This window comes from Aulonocara stuartgranti, assembly GCF_965226115.1.
Source record: "Aulonocara stuartgranti genome assembly, chromosome: 23".
NCBI lineage: Eukaryota > Metazoa > Chordata > Actinopteri > Cichliformes > Cichlidae > Aulonocara > Aulonocara stuartgranti.
Window position 1 is genome coordinate 36796787 of NC_138958.1, and position 20714 is coordinate 36817500.

At 39.7% G+C, this 20714-nt stretch overlaps 1 protein-coding gene across 1 annotated transcript in view; it reads right to left on the reverse strand.

The window, feature by feature from the left end:
* Positions 1-10510: 10510 nt before the first annotated feature.
* slitrk6 (SLIT and NTRK-like family, member 6) overlaps positions 10511-20714 on the reverse strand; it is a 23413-nt gene continuing 13209 nt past the window's right edge. Inside the window, exon 2 of the mRNA XM_082523853.1 lies at positions 10511-14736. Within this exon, the coding sequence (XP_082379979.1) occupies positions 12184-14721 (2538 nt within the window). The 5' untranslated portion in view covers positions 14722-14736 and the 3' untranslated portion in view covers positions 10511-12183. The remainder of the gene's footprint in view (positions 14737-20714) is intronic.

The window sequence follows — 20714 nt, forward strand, 5'->3', positions numbered from 1 at the left end:
GCACCTTGTCTTTAAGTATATGTAGCATATGTTTAACGCAGGTCAACAAGCACTTGCTTTGCCCTTTGGCGCGTTTGAGCAGTGAGTGTTTAAGGCCTAAGATTGATGTTCATGTAGATATAATGAGCATAAATTTATAGTTAAACACTACATGCTTAATCACACTTGTAGTAGAGGTCCAGATGTTTTCATACATTGTCTTCTGTAATTGCATTCGTCTTGTTTATCCCAACAAATTTGTACATTTCAAGATGTATTTTTACCTCCTTTTTTTGTCTTGCCACGTTATCTAACTATCCGCTTTTGATCACAGACTCTCTGACTGCTTACCTTCTTCTCTCAGAATTCTTCAAAGGAACAAAGGCGAAAAACTGGGATCTTTTCAGCACTGTTATTTCAAGTGCTGGTGTTTTTCAGCACTCTTGAATTCATTATGTTGTGATGGGGGGGAAAAGCATCCTGATTGATAATGCATTTGTTTCACAACAGGTTTTCACTAGACTGGTCTTACATCCACACCTTATGGAGCGCACGAGACAAAAAGAAGCAAAGAGGGGAAAGATTTCGGCAAACTGAGATTGGGATAATTCCATGGACCAAGGTTTAAAGTCTCCTCCTCTGTTTGACTTAATTGTGCTTTTTCCACGGCAGACACAAAGGAGAGAAAGTTAGACAAAGTTAAAACTAGGCAAACAGAAGAAAACAGAATAGGGAGAAATAGGAAATAGACTTACATCTCATCTCTTTGTGCTTTGCATGACAGCTCTTTGAGGAAAAAGAACAAGATAGCTGGAAGCCACTGCAGTGGTAGCACTGACGTTGGCACACTATGAAACATTTAATTGCACCATCATTCAGTGGAGGAAGGAAACGATGGCTTTTGCTGCTCTGACTGCATGTCTTCTCAAGCCGTGAAAGCCCATCAGTGATCCTGTTCGATGTTCCAAGTGGGCCGGGCAAGGCCCTTTTTTTTTCCGAAATGGATCATTAGCTTATAATATTATTAGAAACACTTTGGGCCACCATCTCATATTTCTGCAGTGTGATCACATGAGGAAATTTGTTCTAATGCGGCGAGCACAAGTGTGACTTGTGACTCTCTCTCTGTCTCTGAGGGTATTACTCTCTCTCTCTGTCTGCTGTGTCGCAGTCAGTCCTATCAGGCCTGTCTTCGCTTCATGCTCAACGAGCTCGAGCCGTGTTTCCAAGACAAACCCGGCAGCATTCTCTTATGGGACATGCAAACACGCAGCATACATATTACATTTGCATGAATGAGGTTTTCCTCTGCCTGTGAAGTCCACTTTATTGAATCCATACAGAGGGAACAACCCACACCAGGGATAAGGTTCACTGACCTTTTCTTTTTAGAGTGTTTTTTTTCCTCATGGTGCTGCATAGACAGGGTCATATGTGGACTCTCACATGTGTTACATCTGTGGCTCAGTTCATTTTCGGCTTGTGGCAACTTGCCAACTGGGCAGAATGAACATATACACATATGTAAGAGCAAAGAGGAAAGAAACGTTGAAGGGAGAATTTATGTATTCTTGTGCATAAAAACTTGAATTTGCACTGATGGTGTGCAGTAGTAAACTTGATATATCGCTATGAATAGAAGCAGTCACAGTATTTGGATCTGTTTTAACATCTGCGTCTGATGACCTCAGATATTCAGGCGTAAGTCATACTGGAATGCCTCAGGGTCCTACATAAACATGAAATTTGCCACAGCTCAGAGGATTTTAGATCTGAGACACCAAACTAAATTTAAGTACCTTAAAATGACAAGAACCAGGAAAGAAAGGGCAAAGAGAGAGAGAGATGCCACACTTGCATCTATGCACTGGATTATATATTAAGCTTTTAACTGTACAATCAGTGCTTTTTACTCATAAGCATTCATAATTCTTCAGCAATTCCTCTAATACAACCAGAATCATTAGCAACTTTTAATTTTTACTGATTTACTTTAGTTCTTAATGTTTGAAGCAATTGCCAGCTACATAGCGTAAAAGTGAAGCCAGTGCAGAAGTGCCAGAAACTTCAGTTCTTCTAGTGGCCACTCGAGGCTGGCTCCAAAAGTGAGCCAATGCCCATAGACTCCCATGTTAAAATTTCCGACTTCAGAGCAGAATTTATTTTTATTTTTTTATTAGTCCTTTATTTATCCAGGTAAAAATATCATTGAGATTAAAAATCTCATTATTTCCAGGTCTCTCTTGGAACTATCTTTGCAGCATTGCAAGAAGAAAAAAAAAGTCATACTCTTTATAATCTTTTTTAGCCTACTATCTGTAGGCTAGGTGTCACATTGGGTAGTTAGTTACCAAACTGGCCCTCTCAGCTGTATTTTTGATGTAAGTACCATCTGGGACAAATTTAACTGTACCACTCGTGCATTGGTTTTGACAAGTGAAAATCGAGTATTTGTTCACCACTTAGCATTAACTAGCTAGTGTCTATGCATACAGGCTAGTAAGCCTGGTTAGAAAGATGCATACATAGTGTTAGACAACTTGTTCAAAAACCCTGATGGCAGTGGGTGTAGTGCTAAACGCAAGGCTTTAGAACCAAAGATTATAAACATATTGTTGGATGTCTATCGGTTAAAGTGAGAGATCATGGTTAAAGCCACTGAAAACATAATTTGAAACCAAATATACAAATTACAGCATCGCGTCAGCAGGCAGCCTGTTTCGGCAGCCTAATCACCTCTGCTGCAAACCCCCCTACCTTTGACCAGTGCCTGTTTTTTTTCCCCCACAACTTCAAACCTCTCAGCCCTCAGCAATCACCCACCCCCTCTGCTTCAAAAGACTTCATCCCAAAGCCTTCTTCCTTCACCATCATCCCATCTCTCAGCACTTCAGGTGAGTAACGAGCTGCAAAAGATCAAGGTGTGAAAGGCTGCAGGTCCGGATGGCATCAGCTTTAGGCTGCTGCAATGCTACACAAACCAACTGTTTAGCATCATGGAATACATGTTCAACATAAGACCAACACATTCGAAGGACTATAGCAGCTACAGGCCGGTAGCACTGACCTCACTTCTGACGAAGACCCTCAAGAGGCTTGTTCGTCAAACATCCCCACTCCCTGGTGAGGTCTTCATTAAATCTGCTGCTGTTTACCAGCCTGGATTCAGGCAGGTTGGCATCAGGTAGATGATGATGCCATCATCTACGTCCTGCACCAAGCTCTGATCCATCTGGAGAAACCTGAAAGCACTGTGAGGATTGTGATCTTTGATTTCTTCAGTGCTTTTAATATCATCCAGCCCAGACTTCGGAGGGACAAGCTGGAGCCGTCAGGAGTGGACCACCACCTGTCCCAATGCAGTGTAAAACTGCAGATTTCTCCATCAACTACCCAGGATGCCATCTACAAAAGTTCTCTGATGTCTCTGCCATAGTTAGCCTCATCAAAGGTAAGGCAAACTTGGAGTGCAGACACTAGATTCAGGACTTTGTGGACTGCTGCCAGCTGAACACATTTTTTGAATACATTTCTTAATAACTGTATTTTTTTTCTTTTGTTGTAAATTTGCGCTGTACAGTCTCTTATTTCTTGTTTTTATTTTATATTCTTTACTTTTGTGTGAATTTGCATGCTCCATCTGCCTGTCACTTTGCTCCTTGAACACCTGAATTTTCCCAATGAGGGACAATGAAGAATATTTCTGTTCTATTCTATTCTGTTCTGTTCTGTTCCCTTACAAAATCCTTGATATTGGCATAGTGCTTGCAATGTTGCTGTCTGAGCTTTTTTCTTATAAACAACAAAAAGCACAAAAGTCCTCAAAAGGTAAAATGTGTTACAAAAAGGATACACTTAAAGAAAAAAATGGGGACTTATCAGGTAGCTTAAATTTTGAACACGTGTATATTTAAAATACAGTTTCTTTACATTCACCCACACATATATGATACATTCCCAAACAAATTAAAAAGTCAATGTAATTAACATTCATTTGTACATTTTTAATGAGTAAAAAAATAAGTGTGTATTTGATTTATTCACTGCTACTTTTAAGTTGTATCATAAAAAAGAAGCATGATAATAAAAAAAAATATTTATAAAGTAAAGGATATTTTTGTAGCCTAAGAATCTAACACAGTACAGTCCAATCAATCTACACCACCTCTTTAAAGATCTGTAAGAATTTACAGAGCCTAATCAATAAGAGATAATGGCTGTACTTTGAATGTACTGTACTTCATGAACGACCGTTTCCCAATTGATTTAAAATGAAAAAGGTCCTTTCAAGAGAAGAGAACAAATCAATGCTCATAAAACACTATATATTTCTGTTCTTGTCCCAACGTCACCCACCATTTAATCCATCAATTGGTCACACGGTACATTTTCTTCCATTACTACTTTCCATCTCTCTCTCGTTTTTTTTATTTTTTTTTATTTTGCTTTGCTGCGTTATGTGATGCCTAATAAAATCCTGCACACAATCCATTAAAAGTAGAAAATCCACCCTTAGATACGTTTACTCTTACATATCATCAATCTGGGATGTGCAGCACATTCCAAGAGCTATTAGGTGATGAAGTGTCGCAATTTACTTTTTTCAGGCCTCTACTTTCTCTCAGATTTGTTGGTTACTAGTTGACATGGTGACTACATTTCCCAGAATACTGGAGAAAATGCTAAAATATACAGCTCTGGCATTTGCATTACGAGAAAAATACTAGAAATAAATGTGAAACAAGGTTATGAGACTTTCCCCCCCATGTTTGGATGAAATGAGGCCCTTGAAAGTTATTGTCTTTCAGTGCTGCACTGCATTGCTTTCTATTGAGGTTATGGGTGGTAGGGAAACCATTGTTTCCACACAGCAAGAAACAGTCCTCTGCAACAAACAAACAGCAAAACAGACCCAGTTAATTTGAAAATATATTGTCAGTGTATGGTTTTGGTGTTTGGTTTGAGCGAGTTCTCTTTTCATATACATTTTTATCATCTTTACCTGAGAGGCTGCCCACAACAAAAGATTTAATACAATGCATCCCATGACTCAATACTTCATGCAAAATTGGGTCACCGGAGTGTTTAAACTGTGTGCCAAGTGAACAACAGGATAGTGGTTCAATGTCCATAGCTTCATAGCAAGCTGCTCTGCTTGGCAGGCAGCATCATAAGATCACCCCCAGGGAAAAGCTCTGCAACAGAGTACAGAACAATCAGGAATTGCAAAGACAAAGTCATCCCTTATTATGGGGTTTCATTCATGATTGGGGCTACTAAATACAGCATGTGGACACTTGATTGGTATTAATGTCACCGCAGTGCATTTAACGCATTCCCTTTTATATCTGCTTTTTCAACTTTAGAGTTTTTGATTTCTGAATATGTTTTTCAGCCGTGCCAGTAATGTTTATTGAATACTGAATGCATCACCTGGCAGTAATTACAGCATCAATTGACATTTTAATGGACAAATCTTTCTGCTCCAACATTCTCAGTCTCTATCACTTTACATAAACAAGTGCATTTCACGCACGTCTGCCTTCCATTACCCTAGTGCATGCTGGGATAGACTCTGGCCCCCTGTCACGACCCTGACAAGCAAAAAGTGGGTACAGAAAATGGATGGTTGTGTGGATCGATAGACATGGGCTTCATTCTAAATCTTGGGCCATTAATTAAAAAGACCACATGTGGACTCAAACCAAATGATAGAGACATTATGAGGAGAATTTTAATGCACCTAAAGTCAAGTGTATTTACTATTCAAACAATTCACCAATAAATCACAGCAAAGTATTGGCAGCTAAATTTCCATACAAACTTTCTTGATTTTCCACAATAATAATGGCTGCACTTTGAATGTACTGTACTTCATGAAAGACTGTTTCCCAGTTGATTTTAAATAAAAAAAAAAGGTCCCTTCAAGAGGCAAGAGCAAATAATAATAAAAATAATACTTGAGTTAAAATAATTTACTTTGAGTATGTAACACATTGCATGAACTTCTTAAACATAAAAAAAATCATAAAAATAACTTTATCCCTGCTGGATTGTTTACATGTATTGCTTACATGTATAGTATTTACTAGTGGGTGTTTTTCTCATTATATTCTTGGTAATGGAGAATCCTCACTAGCTGACTGTGCTGACAGTTCTACTGCCCAGAGCAAGGCCTGCAATCCCAGTGGAGCTATTGAGGAAAGGACAGGGTTTCAGTGCAGGAGCTGTTCCAGCAATCATCATAGGGAATGTGAAGTGTTTGGCCAATAATAACTGAGTAGGCAGATTAAAACTCAGAGGGAACACAGTCTAGTGCATCATAGAGTATCACAGCAAGACGTTGCCATACTCGCACTTCCTGGACCACAGTTTGAGTGTGCATAGCTTCAGGACTGTGTGAGTGGACTGGGATGTTAACTTGAGTGGTAAGATAAAATGTAGAGGAATGTAAATAGCTATGACTGAAAAGTGGTGTAGTCCCAGACAATACTGTGAAACAACATTTTTGTTGCCTAAACATCTCTATATTACTTACTGAGGGGCTCTGCCATTGCTGTTGATGTTAGAATCCAGTAAAAATCAGCACACTGTTCGGATTCCTGATGCTTTTTACAGAAAATGTTTTCTAACACAATACACACACTCTTGTTAGATTTATCATATTTAGATTTTACTTTATTGAGCTCTTTTTTTCATTTATAATTTTGATTTTATATGAACCCTTTCTTTGGTATATTTTTTGACCTAGCTATATTCTGTGATATTGTATTTATTTTAGTCGTTTAAGTTGTTTTGGCTGCTGTAACACAACTTCTTTGATAAATAATTTTAACAATAAATCATTAACATTTTCAATAAATATACACAGAAATTGTTACTATATATGGCAAACAATATCAAGATTACTTCTCTCAATACATAGTTACTTCATCAGGAAAATTGATTGTCCTACTGTCCGACCAAGACCTGCAGTCCCAGCGGAGCTATGTAGGAAAGTACAGCATTTCAGTGCAGGAGCTGCTCCAGCAATCCTCATGGGGAATGTGAAGTGTTTTGGCAATAATAACTCAACAGTAACTTGGCAGATGAGGTTAAGTTTACTTCTCTCGATACATAGTTACCTGATGTGTTAACAGACAGATGTTAGTTCTTGTGCCCTATACACCGCACAATTATAGAAACACTATAAACAACCTTAAAAATGATTAGTGGCTAAAAGTCACTCATCGCTACAACACAGTGGCATGTGAAAACATTGTTCTTGGCTAAAGTCTCAATAAATAATTATAGAAAAATCACAATACTAGTAAATGAATGGCTTTTCCACTTGATATTGTAGAGATTTATGAAAAAAGTGCATAGAAGTTAAGGAAAGTGATCAAAACAACACAAAATAACTTAAATGTGGTAATTTAAATTAGATAAGGGCATTGTTTACACATACAGTATAAAGACATTTGCCATAGTGAAAAGGTATTCAATGATGTGAGAGAGCACAGATGAACTATGTCAGGCTACCAGCTTTTGTCTCAGTGCTCTACTCCTTGCACTATTATGAGACATCTGATTTGTTCAACATTTTAACAAATACCCCCAAGATAAATGCTGCCTCAAAGTGATTAATTTATTACAGAAGGCTCAGTCATGGTGCTCCATTGATAACTAAACCTTAACATAATTCTTAGACATGCAAGCGCTGCAAAATAAATTGCCTTTCCCCAACAGAGACAAATCGCAAATCAACTGAAATAACCTTCACGAATAAATTTACATTCCCACATTAGCATGCTTTTAATTTTTTTCCTCAATGGCATTGCTATTTATGGTATTAAGTTCTATTTTAAAAAGAACAGTAAACTATTATATTGTTTAAAAAAAGCACGTCTTTGACTTGTACACTGTATTGCTTTTTTAATCTTTTTTATACAGTACTTAACATCTTCACATTTACCTTCAAATGATAACCAGATTCATAAGTTGTTTTGCACCTAAAACAATTTATGCTCAATTTTGATATTTAACATTTAAATGCATGTGCCTTCATTGAATTATTGCATAGTTTCTCAGTACGTTTTCCACCCCTGAGGAACAGGAGCTAATTTCTCCTATATCCTATATCCTTTCACCTCTCGCTTTTTAAAACCATTTTGGTCCTCTAGCAATTATATCCAACTGTGTGATAGTTCCGTATATCTGCCACTTACTGTTCATTAAATGTCAGTAGGAATTAAAGGCAAGAAAGCCCTGCAGGATGAATAATGTAATATGTGAGGCATTAATTGACTGGTGTTCACTACAAAGAACCTGGTGAATCTCTTGGATGCAGAAGAGCGATCGATATTGTTGCCCAGAAGAGATGTTCTGTTGTTGTGCTCTCAGATATGAATATTAATGACTTGTGGTTGGAGGCACGAAGTAACAGATCGACCGTTTTATAAATAATAACTGGGTGAGATGATATGGATTTTTCAAGCCTCTCTTAGAAACATTTTGCTAATAAAACTAATACATCATCTGCGCTACAAATGAGACGTTGGACACTCCGGTAAGACCACCTAACTGAGCTGTGTTAATGGATGAACACAAATACTAATATTGCACTCACACAGTGATATTTGGTGTATTATCTGCATCTGAGGTCACAAGATGTTATTCTTTTCCGGCTGTGATGCAAAACAAACATATGCACTGTTCAAAATGAACTGCAAATAGTCACAGCTGGTTACTGGTGTATTATTCAAGTTCAGGTCTGTGTTTGTTTGCCTCCACGAGTCTAGCCTATGTGTGCTTTATGTGTGTAAGCCTGTAAATAATGCATTTCATGTTTAACTTTTACCACTGCTTCCCGTTCCATTTTCCAGCCTTATTCCGAGTCCGACAGCTGGCTTCATTGTTTGCGCTTCCACATAATTGCGTTACATGTGATTACACTTGGTGTGTGAACAGCAGTGTTACTTCGCAGGCGTTCCATCTAAACATGAACATCCACAGTCATTAGAGCTAGGTTAGCTTATACTGATGCAAGAGGTACTTAGCCCTAATGTACCACCATTTTCATCATTATTGTGCAAATTTATGCAGCTAAGTGCAGCAAAAAGTCCTCTCATCACCTACACTGGGAGGAACCTGATTGTGATGTAAGGTTTTCCACATATTGTTGTTCTTGAATGCACAGAGTCTCAGAGGAAGATGTTATGTTATACAGGATACGTAAAACATTTATTGAAACAAATGTTTGAAACTGAGTCGTTGTTCTGCTCAGTGTTCTCTTTAAAATACTCCGTATTTTTCTAGGTTTCTTTTTTTTTTTGGTATACTGCAATATCCTGGGTCCTGGGTAAATTACAGAAGACTTTGAATACTTTAATTTTACTCTGCCTGTAGAGTGTAAAACAGGGGTGTTAAACATAAGGCCTGGGGGCCGGGATCAGCCTGCTCCATTCTAGCCCACTGGGCAGCTTTAGAAAATGTGAAGATGGGCATAAATTTTGGGCTTTTAACTGCTTTGTCATAAATTTTGCAGCTTTACAATCTGGGCAATGAAATACTAGAACTTTTTCTGTCATTGTACACATTTACTTTTTACAATTTAAGCCCAAAGAATCATACAGATAGACTTCAACAGCATTTCTTTACCCCATAGAAAAACTGTATTGTTGACATTGCGCTTCTATTTCTTATGTTAAAATAATCTCAGGGATTAAATGTGTTTTTAAAGTTCTTTACACTGACACAAAGAAGAATTTCGCTGACCATTTTACAATGTAAAATGTGTTTGAGATTTTGTTTTGTTTACCTCGCCTACTAACTATTCCATTGTGTTACTGGTTCCTTGGTGAACTTTACTCACATGACTGGATTCACTTATTTGAAGTCGTCCCCTGAAATAAAGCATCCTGCACACAGTTTTGCACTTTGCTAATGTCTCACCTTTAGAGGAGCATATTGCTTATGAGTCTCATAGGATCAAGCAGCAGAAGATCATTTGTCTTCCCTGCTGTGTGCATGTCTGTGTGTGCCTCTGAGAGTTTTCATACCTTAAATGATGTGCGTGCATACAGAGTTTATGTATTTAGATGTCAGTGGCAGTCTGTGTTACGTGTGTATTCTTGGAAAGCAGTGTCGGATACATCAGTTATGATAGAAAGTAGAGGAATTACAGAAGATCCACTGTTTCCCCAAGTGGAAAGAAAAAAAAAAGTAATGCAGTAGAGCATGGCTGGACAAAAAGCCTGCCGCCACTGTTGTGTGATTAAGGACAAGGTCTGAGCCATTGCGGGGGGGTAAATTATTCACATAGCTGGAAAAAAAAAACCCAAATGTTGTTTACACAAGTACATCCTCGCACGTATGCTGTGCAGGACTGATAGCACAATGAGAGAAAATGTCTTTTGCGAGTGCCTGGTGTGGCAATTAGCGCATATAGGGTGCGGTGTTGAGAAGCAGCAGCTTTGAATTCTTTTATCTTGAAGGTAAAACAGGCTGGATGTATACATGAGTTAGCCATAAATTACTTACAAACCATATGTATACTGCAATTCTTTATTTCCTCTTTCAATTACAAGTTCTGTTTATAGTCTGTACAGCACTGAAGGCACACAAAAAAAACAATAGATATAATGGAACATAAGTATATACAAAATATACAGAATAAATAATTAACTCTAGTTAAGTAGAAAAGCTACAGAGTGTGTGCTTACATGAACCGTTCCAAATGTTGAGTTTCCAAGAGTATGAAGAGCAAACAGTATAAATGCAGAATAACGACAATGTCTACATTGCACATGTCACTCGCCAACTCGTCAGCTGTTTATAATGTGAGCTGGGAAACAGAGAGAAGTCGGCTGGAGTCTGTTTTCTATCAGGCTGTCTGTGGAAAACTGGACCTTCGCTCGCTTTCGGGCAATGTTATGTTCCAGGAAGTTAATAAATGTCAGCACGAGGAACGAAAAATGTTCCCAAATGCTGTTGTCAGACAGAAAATAGTGGCACACGTCTCACACACAGACACTCAGACACACACAGATCAATGATATTCCACATTAGTGGCTTTTTCATCAAAAGCTTAAAAAAAATAACAAAACAAAACAAATTTCAGCAGGACTCTGATTGTCATGCACCATCTTATGGCATTTGATTAGTGCAATGCATTTTTACAACATTACAGTGGTGTATATACTTTACTTGAAGTGCTCTACTTACTGACTCAAGAAATAAAGACGTAGCTTGTACAAAAATAAATAAAGTTCCTATGTCGTGTCAATTAACTGACAGAAGGATAGCTTTCAAACTGCACTCCTATCCCTGTATTTTTTTTTTTTTATATATATATATATATATTTTTATGTACATGTTGGCAATTTGCTGACTCTTCGGCACAATGAGCATTCTGGTTGCGGCAATCCAGCTGGCTTATGTTGACAGAGGATGTAATCAGGTCATACCCAGAGTCAGGGTAAACTGATTAAACAGCATTTCTGGGTCAAGTGATGATTGAAATTCACTCACTTCTTCCCAAACATCTGCTTTATTCCGTCGGGATGTTGGAGCGTGAGGGGGATGGGGAGGGTGCTATGTGGATCGATTCATTTGGCTGCAGTAACACAGCAGAGATGTAATTAATCATTTAAAAAAAACAAAAAAAGTTGGTTTCAACACAGGTCTGTTCAACAGACTGTGAGTTTTAACCTCTTAAACATCCAACAGGGTTCGTATTAGGGTTGGGGTTTAGGGTATTTTCATAAAGCAGAAGCTGATGCTGTTTAAATGAAGCTCTGTAGTTTTCATCTAACAGTCTGTGTGTGAATGGTGTGTTCCCCTTAACCCTAATCCTGAACTCAACCCTAGACAGCACACGCTCATCTCGCGTTAGGTTCGGGTTTTGTTTTGGCCACAGCAAACTGAATCTTTGAAGATGATGTTATATTTCAAATGACGTCTCAGTGGTCCTGTGGAGATTAAGCGGTTAAGTTATATTTGGCCATAAATAATGACACATTTTACCAGCTACATAACATGGCTGTCAACAGATGAAACATAACAAAAGAATCAACCAATTACATTCTGTGCTACAATTTAAGAGATGTGCCCATCATATATCTATATTTATATTTTACACTGTGGCAAGTACAAGAGGGCAAAAAGGACAAGGCACTTAGATCAAACATTTTATGTATATATATTTATTATAACTTCATAAGCTCAGTTAAATGCAGTTTGATGCTCCAGAACTTCCAAATAGTCTGGTTCAGTATGCAGGTTAGCTTTGAGTTCAAAGTACTCGTTTTTTGTTTGCTCAAGCATGACCTTGTGTGGTCTTGAGTACATAATTGTCTCCATTAGTTTCACCTCCTCCTGGTGCCCTGGGACCTGCATGTCTACAGCAGGCTGAAGCTGAGGCATATTTTTTCTCAGGTATTCTGTTATTCCCAGCTGCTGCAGCTCCTTCTCCCTCTCCAGAATGTTCCTGTACAAGGAGTTGGGGTTGCTGAGAGTGACAAACTCCGCGGGGCACTCTCCGGGCATGGATCTGAACTTTGAGCTGGGGTTTCCCGTGAGGGGCGACGTGTTCTCCTTCTCCATGATGCTCCGGCAGAGGTGATGCTTGGAGCTGGGCTCGTCGAGGTTATAATCCATATCGGCGTCGTGCTCCTTGTGCTGAGAGCAGTAGGTGGGGTTGCGGCAGATCTGCACGATGGGACTGTGCGACCTGTCCTCGTACAGAGTGGTGGACCCCGTCCTCTGTGTCAGAGTGTGGTGAGTGGTTTTCTGCCCATACATGCTGTAATGCAAGTGAATGGGGGAGCTACTGCTGGTGTTTTCTCGCGGCTGCTCCTCTGCTGCTTTTTTCTTCGCCCTCCGCCGCCGCCGATGCACGACGAACACCACCAGCCCAGCCGAGCAGAATATGACCATGAGGACAAAAACAAGAAGGCTTAAAATGAGCACAGACAGTGGGATAGTGTCTGTGAGTGAGATGAGGAGACTCCTCTCATCGCTGTTGGGCCCCAGGGTGGCTGTCACACTCTCTTCATTTGAGGGCAATGGGTGGTAGGTCCCTAAACCGGGACAAAGCACCTCATGATGAAGGCTTCTCAGGTCGGTCTGCATCACTTTCTTTGGCATGTGACACAAAATGGAGCCCACCACTGTGTCCTTTCTCAGTTTCTCTACCCATTGTTTGAGGCTGAGCAAGTCACAGCTGCAGTCCCAGGGGTTGTCCTCTAAATAAATCTGCTCCAGCGAGTCGAGTTGATCGAGCACGTTGCTCACTGGCAGGTGCATAAGCAGGTTTTTTCTCAGGTTTAATTTGGCGAGAGGCACGTTGCGAAATATCTGCGCTGGAAGAGAGCTGAGCAGGTTGTTATTTAATGACAGCAGCTTCAGGTTTGGCAGGGGATTAAATGTGCCTGGTGCAATCTCTTTGATGAGGTTGTATTCCAGATATAGGTATTCAAGGTTGTGCAGTCCTACAAACATGGTAGAGAAAAGCTTTTCAATTCTGTTGCCATTTAAGTAGAGCTTTTTCAAGCTGCTTAAGCTGAGGAAAGTTTCATTATCAATGTAATCGATTCTGTTGTTTGCCAAGTTGAGCAATTCTAAACTATCATATGTTACAAAGTCGTACTTCAGAAGTTTCTGAATCATATTTCCCGTCATAACGAGCTTAGTTGGGCTTTCCTTAAGTATTCCGATATCTGACACCTTTTGAATTCCTCGGTCTTGACAATGCATCAAAAACCCAGCCACGGGGTGATTGTGACAAGAACAATGCTCCACACAAGGACTGCTGGGAATGTGAGATGGTGTCGGGATTCTGCCGTCATCCTTGGCATTGACCAACTTGGGAATCTGAGCTACTTTGGATGAGGGAGTAACAACCATATCCAGTGACTTTGACGGCTCCTCCAAGGGAATATTGGCGTGGGATGGACAGAGGATGTCCCGCTTCACCTTTGCCAGAATGGACCCCTTGAGGTCATGTGGTGTGGTGCAGATCACATCGCTGATTGATGATTGGGCTCTCATGTTCTCCATCCAGATTTTTAAATGTAAAATGTCACAGTTACAGACCCAGTCATTGTCTTCTAGGAGGAGTTCCATTATGCGCCCAATATGCTCCAAAAAGCCGACATAGGGCAGTGTCTGGAGCTTGTTGCCACGCAGGTCCAGGTGGGTGAGTGGTACAAATCGGAAAATGTTGCTGGGTAAAAACTCGATGGAATTGTCATTGAGGATGAGGACCTTGAGGCGGATCAGTTTGTTGAAGGCCCCTGGCTCGATGACCCGTATGAAATTTGTGTCAGCTTGGAGAAATTCCAAATTCACCAGGCCTTGAAAAGTGTCCTCTTTCAGTGTGACGAGGAAATTGCTATTTATATGGAGTTTTTTCAGCGAACCGAAAGTGCTAAAGACCCCTGGCTCCAGCTCTTGTATACTATTACCCCCGATGTGCAGTGAAAGGGCACTCTTAAGCCCTTCCATTTCCTCAGCACGGAGCTCAACCAAGTCATTCTTGTAAAGGTTCAGGTGGAAGGGCACACCTGCTGGGACTTTGATTTGGGAGATTTTGCTGATGTTTCTCTGCTCGCAGTTAAGATGAAAGATGCCGTCTTTTCTCTCGCAAGAGCACAAGGAGTCACAAGACTCACTAATGGAGGATGATGCCTCTGAGGGATGGATATCTTGGGATTGGACCGCAGCGAGAAACAAGCCGATGAAAATGACACAAGGCTGCATTTCGGCCTGAGAAATCTGTGAAGAAAGGATGGGCAGAAGGGGTGGGGAGGAAAAAGAAAAGTGTTAAGCAACTATGTTGCAGAAGGTCAAACTCAAACACGATGTCCTAAATAACTGTGCCACTTACACGTAGCATTAAAATTATATTCAGTCTCATTGTCAGTGATCCAAATGTCATTTAAGTTTCATATGTTACAACAGCAAGTTTATGTTATGTATGTGTAAAAGTGTAAAAATATATTTATGAGTGCATCATATGCATGACGAGTAACACAGTTCTTGGGTCAAAGCCTTTATGTAGTGTAGAACTGTCCTTGCACAGCCTTAATTGCATGAAAAATATATAAGACTAGAAAACAATGCTAACAGTGTCCAGTATTCTCTACACATTGTGTTCAATTTATATGAAACGCTCATTAGTTTTAATACAATTTCCCACTCCCTCTTATAGTCAGCATGCTTTACCTATATTTAGATTTATACTTGCACACTCTGATTTATTTACGAATATTCTCTTGATTTATTGACTTTTTAACGTATGACTATGCTGCAATACGAAAGAGACCATCTTTGTGAGTAAATTATATCGTATTAATTTCTTATGAGATATACAATACATGAATGAATTTCATGCAAACTTGTGAGGCAAACAGGACAACCAGATCTCTGTTGATCATCCGTGGCCATCACAAAATCCAACATCTACTGCACAGCAAAGGTACATATTTTGTTATTTTAGTGGAATTGGAAGCAGCTTCACACACTTTATTTTTACTGGAAAAAAAATCTTGGAGCTTCATGTTCTCATCATTTTTTCTTTCACTTTAGTGTGTAATGAATGCACAGCAGTGGGCTTATTTTTCGCAGGCTGTGAGTGTGTGTGTGATCTGAAAACACTGTGTGGTTTTTGAGCTCTGACAAAGCTGTTTTGATGCGACTGGTTTCGCCAGCATTGTCAGAGGTTTAGTAAGGTGTCGTTAACAGTTTTACAAAAAGGGGTGGAGATGTCTTAGCAACTGTGAAAACTCTAAGAAGTATTCTCTTCTTTCTGAATGTTTACACCTATGTTGCCTTTACTCAATATATGTAGCATCATCTCTAGCTAATGGCACGCCTATTCATCCAATAAAACACTTCAGAATTAAGACTCCCTCCCGGGGCACTGCATTTTACCGATGAGTAAATAAATTCCACAGGGTGAGGACTGAGATCAGACAGCAACTCTTCCCAGTGACTCAGTGGGATAATGGTACATTATTTAAAAAAAAAAAAGAGGCAGAGCGAGAGAGAGAGAGACTCATTTGACTGATTTCTCTGCCCTTTATATGCAGGCTCGTCTGAACAAAGACGTAGTGTGAGTCATGCAAATGCAGAAGTCACTTCAATCCATGTCAAAGCAACATTTAGAACAAGCATTCTACATTTAGAACGTGAAATAAATGACCCCGTTTTATTGCAAAACCAGCTAACTCACATGAGGCTGGACTCAAAGAGAATTAAATCTGAGCCAACCCTGTATTCATACATCTGAATTCTTTCAAATACTCTTGACTGTATTATTTTACAAACTATATTAAAGCAATAAACCGAAGCGTGTGGAGGGGCAGCTCGGTCCACTGAAAACCAAATCAAACTGTGAGTAGGATTTATGTTGAATGACAAGGGAAAAGCTGAAATCTGATTTTAATGATGAGCAGCCTGCGCACCACATTGAAATCTATTACATTAAGTCGACTAAAATCCCGATGGATCAAAGGCTAAATCACTCTTGGGGGACTGGTGCAGAAGTGTAGACATCTTCCCTAGATCAAGAATCATCTAGATATTCACTGTTAACGAATGGGATTCTTCAAAGAGGAAAGACGTGAGAGATGACAGCCGTTCTTGTTAACGAATGCGATTAGTAACTGGAAAGCTTCATTCTGGCAAGACGGGGCAAGCCAATCCAGCCTGTGTTTGTCAGAGAGTGAAAGCTATGACTCAAGATATCTATCGAAATAATACTCAACTGTCTCTCTTTACAAAGCTGAGGAAATATCTCCCCTTTACGCAAAGTCAGAGACATGTGGGGCATATTTTCTGGGGGTGTTTGCAGTTGCCTGTGCCCTAAAGCAGTAATAGAAAAAAATATCTTTTTTGGTGTGCAGACTAGAGATACACCCTGTGAATTCATCATCAAAAACCACTCTACTGTTTTGGGGAAAACAACAAAAAGACTTTAAAAAAAATGTGAAGTTTTTGATGTGTCAGTTTGGATGCTCAATTTTTTTTTTGTCCTCTAATTGTAAAGTTTTAGAAAATTACATTTTCTATATAGCCTAGAGATACAGACCAAGGGACCAGCAGGCATTCATGTACCAATTAGCTTAATTACTGTTCTGAAACACATCAGATGTTCAGATTTTAAATGCTTACTACAGTCTGACTATAAATATAACAATTGTTCTGTTTACCAAGTCAAGCAATCCTCACACAACACACACCCAACCCAGGGAGACAACAGAGAGAAGATATCAGCTCCATGAAGCTAAAACATCTCTGAAGTTATTCCCCAACCCTCTCCGTGCCTCTTCTTTCCTTCTTTCAACTTTTTGCCTCCCTCACCATGCCTCCATGCATTTTTGGTGCCACAGGGCAAAGTCAACAGTATTGATGAAAACCAAGACAACTCCATCTTCAACATCTTTGAGGTTCAGGCATATACCCCAAGGTCATTCTCCACATACCTGCAATAACCGATAAGAGACTTTACACTCCTCACTCCATGGACCCGGGAAACACTGAATAGCGAGAACTCTAAGAAATATAAAAACCCTAAGACACTCGTTACATTACCAAAGTAATACATTACTGGTAATGTCACTGAACTCTTACCTAACTCAGATGGCACCAGCTTCAACTCTCATAAGTGCACAAAGAGCCAAAAAGGAAGCTGTAGTAAAAGGAAATGTGTGGACAGTTTTTTCTTTGGCTAGCTTTACAGCATATCTATTTAGACAAGTTTCTGTTTCAGACTGCAAAATCTGGCCTGGGAAGTATTTAAATTAAAGCACATAATGTAATGTTATTACAGTAGTTGAGCATGTCCTCTGCTGCAGCATTTTACACTTTACTGTAACACTTGCAACCGTGAGCAGGCCAGAACACAAAGTGTGCCGGTGAAAAGATGTGTTCATTTTTTTGGGGGGAATGAAAGGAAAAGCGATATACTGAATGCCAAGGAATGGTATTCTTACATTGCTTTGGAAAAAGAAAAACAATTCAATAAAAGGCACAGAAAATTTGCAACACCTATAATTCCTGCAGTGCTTAATAAAGACAAGTTTACAACGTTTGGGGGAGGGAGGTGAAAAAAACCCCATCAACCCACCAAGCAGAAAAACGTAGTCTAACGAACACAGATATTCGATGTCAAGTTTTTAACTGATGGTATTTTTTTGCGACTGAGTGATTTCTGTTGTTTTAATTATAGTAAAAGTGCAACTGCTCAACAGTGGTTAGCCACAAGTGGAAATTTTTGATATACCAAACCCAAGCGGCATACAGGTGAGACAACCGTATTTGTACTCGGCCCTGAAAATCTTAGAAATATGGTATCTAATCAGATTCTTACTCTGGATGGCATTACCTTGGCCTCCAGTAACGCGGTGAGGAACCTTGGAGTCATTTTTGACCAGGACATGTCCTTCAACGCACATATTAAACAAATATGTAAGACTGCTTTCTTCCATTTGCGCAACATCTCTAAAATTAGAAATATCCTGTCTCAGAGTGACGCTGAAAAACTAGTTCATGCATTTATTACTTCCAGGCTGGACTACTGTAATTCATTATTATCAGGATGTCCAAAAAACTCACTGAAAAGCCTTCAGCTAATCCAAAATGCTGCAGCAAGAGTCCTGACAGGGACTAGAAAGAGAGAGCATATTTCTCCTGTTTTGGCTTCCCTTCATTGGCTTCCTGTTAAATCCAGAATTGAATTCAAAATCCTGCTCCTCACATACAAGGTCTTAAATAATCAGGCCCCATCTTATCTTAATGACCTTGTAGTACCATATCACCCTATTAGAGCGCTCCGCTCTCGCTCTGCAGGCCTACTTGTTGTTCCTAGAGTATTTAAAAGTAGAATGGGAGGGAGAGCCTTCAGTTTTCAGGCCCCTCTTCTGTGGAACCAGCTTCCAGTTTAGATTCGGGAGACAGACACTATCTCTACTTTTAAGATTAGGCTTAAAACTTTCCTTTTATCTAAAGCATATAGTTAGGGCTGGACCAGGTGACCCTGAATCCTCCCTTTGTTATGCTGCAATAGATGTAGGCTGCCGGGGGATTCCCATGATGCATTGAGTTTTTCCTTTCCAGTCACCTTTCTCACTCACTATGTATTAATAGACCTCTCTGCATTGAATCATATCTGTTATTAACCTCTGTCTCTCTTCCACAGCATGTCTTTATCCTGTCTTCCTTCTCTCACCCCAACCGGTCGCAGCAGATGGCCGCCCCTCCCTGAGCCTGGTTCTGCCGGAGGTTTCTTCCTGTTAAAAGGGAGTTTTTCCTTCCCACTGTCGCCAAAGTGCTTGCTCATAGGGGGTCATATGATTGTTGGGTTTTTCTCTGTATCTATGAAGCGCCTTGAGGCGACTTTTGTTGTGATTTGGCGCTATATAAATAAAATTGAATTGAATTGAAAAATTGAACCGTAGTAGTCCACAAACGTTTCTCCTCAGGTCATTTTAAAAATTTCCTCCATGAAGCAAGCTTTCTTGCTAATGTATGCACCTCAATGCTGTTACAAGTGTCCCTTTAGTGAGCAGGTTGCATGTGGGAGATCCTGAAGGGGAGAAAGAAAAGATGGCTGGATGGATATTACATTCCTCCAATAACACCTCTGATTCTACCACAGAAAACAGCTTCTTCTTCACTTCTTCCCTGCCATGCTGATTACTGAGAGAAACAAATGCTTTCAAACCCATGCTAATAACATATTGCAGATTGCAGGTAACAAACCGCACCTGCATCGTTAGCCAATTCCTCACACCCTCATCTGTTCTTCTCGTCCGTGACCCTACACAAGTTTCTGAATTGGATATTACTAAAATACACTGTCTGTTTCTGTGTTAGCAGATCAACAGCAGACCTTTAAACTCCTGTTGTTCTCAGATTACAGTCTCCTGTTAATTTGACCTGCTTAGTAAATCTGGTCCTGAATGCACTAATAATCTCGTGATCCCCTCCCTTACTCATTTCTACAGGGAATCACCACAACATCAGGCAGAATGCACAGGAATAATTAGTTGAATGTTCTTGCCTCGAGGGAAATCTGGCGCTCTGAATCTGACTGGACAGGAGTACAACAATAAGGAGACCAACCACTCTTTGAGAAAGACAAGTTGCTCATTATAGATCACTCACTGAGCTACTGGTTAGATACACAAAGGATGAAAATGTCTCTCAAACAGTGATGATGTCTTTTAAACTGTAGACTATTCTGCATTTATGTTCCTGTCATCTATCCGGTATGTCGTACAGAATTGAAAATGTCAGATTATTATTTCCCTTTTGTCCAACCAACAATCCACAAAGCAAATAGATTTGAATAATGTGTTGTAGTTTTAAACTTTGTAATAGTTGAATGCAGTTTATAAAATCCCAAATATAACACATCATTCTGGTGTTCTGCAGTCTAAGTTTTACTTAGTGTGATCTTAATAATCTTTGGCTCGGTTTCTATGATTTCACCTCTTATGATTCTTGCTCAAATGAGGTGAGGAGGAGGGAAACTGAGGAAGAATTAAGGACTTTATGGATTGGCGTGAATTTGAGAGTCCAGCAGGTGGTGGACAGAAGACTGCTCTTGAAGCTGAAATCAGCCAAAGGGACTGCACCCTTTATTGGCTGTTTTATGTATTTATACAGGAGAACTTTATTAGGAATAGTTATTGTTTTGCTATTTGGGATATGTGGTGTCATATCTGTGTTGAACCTGCCAGGTCAAT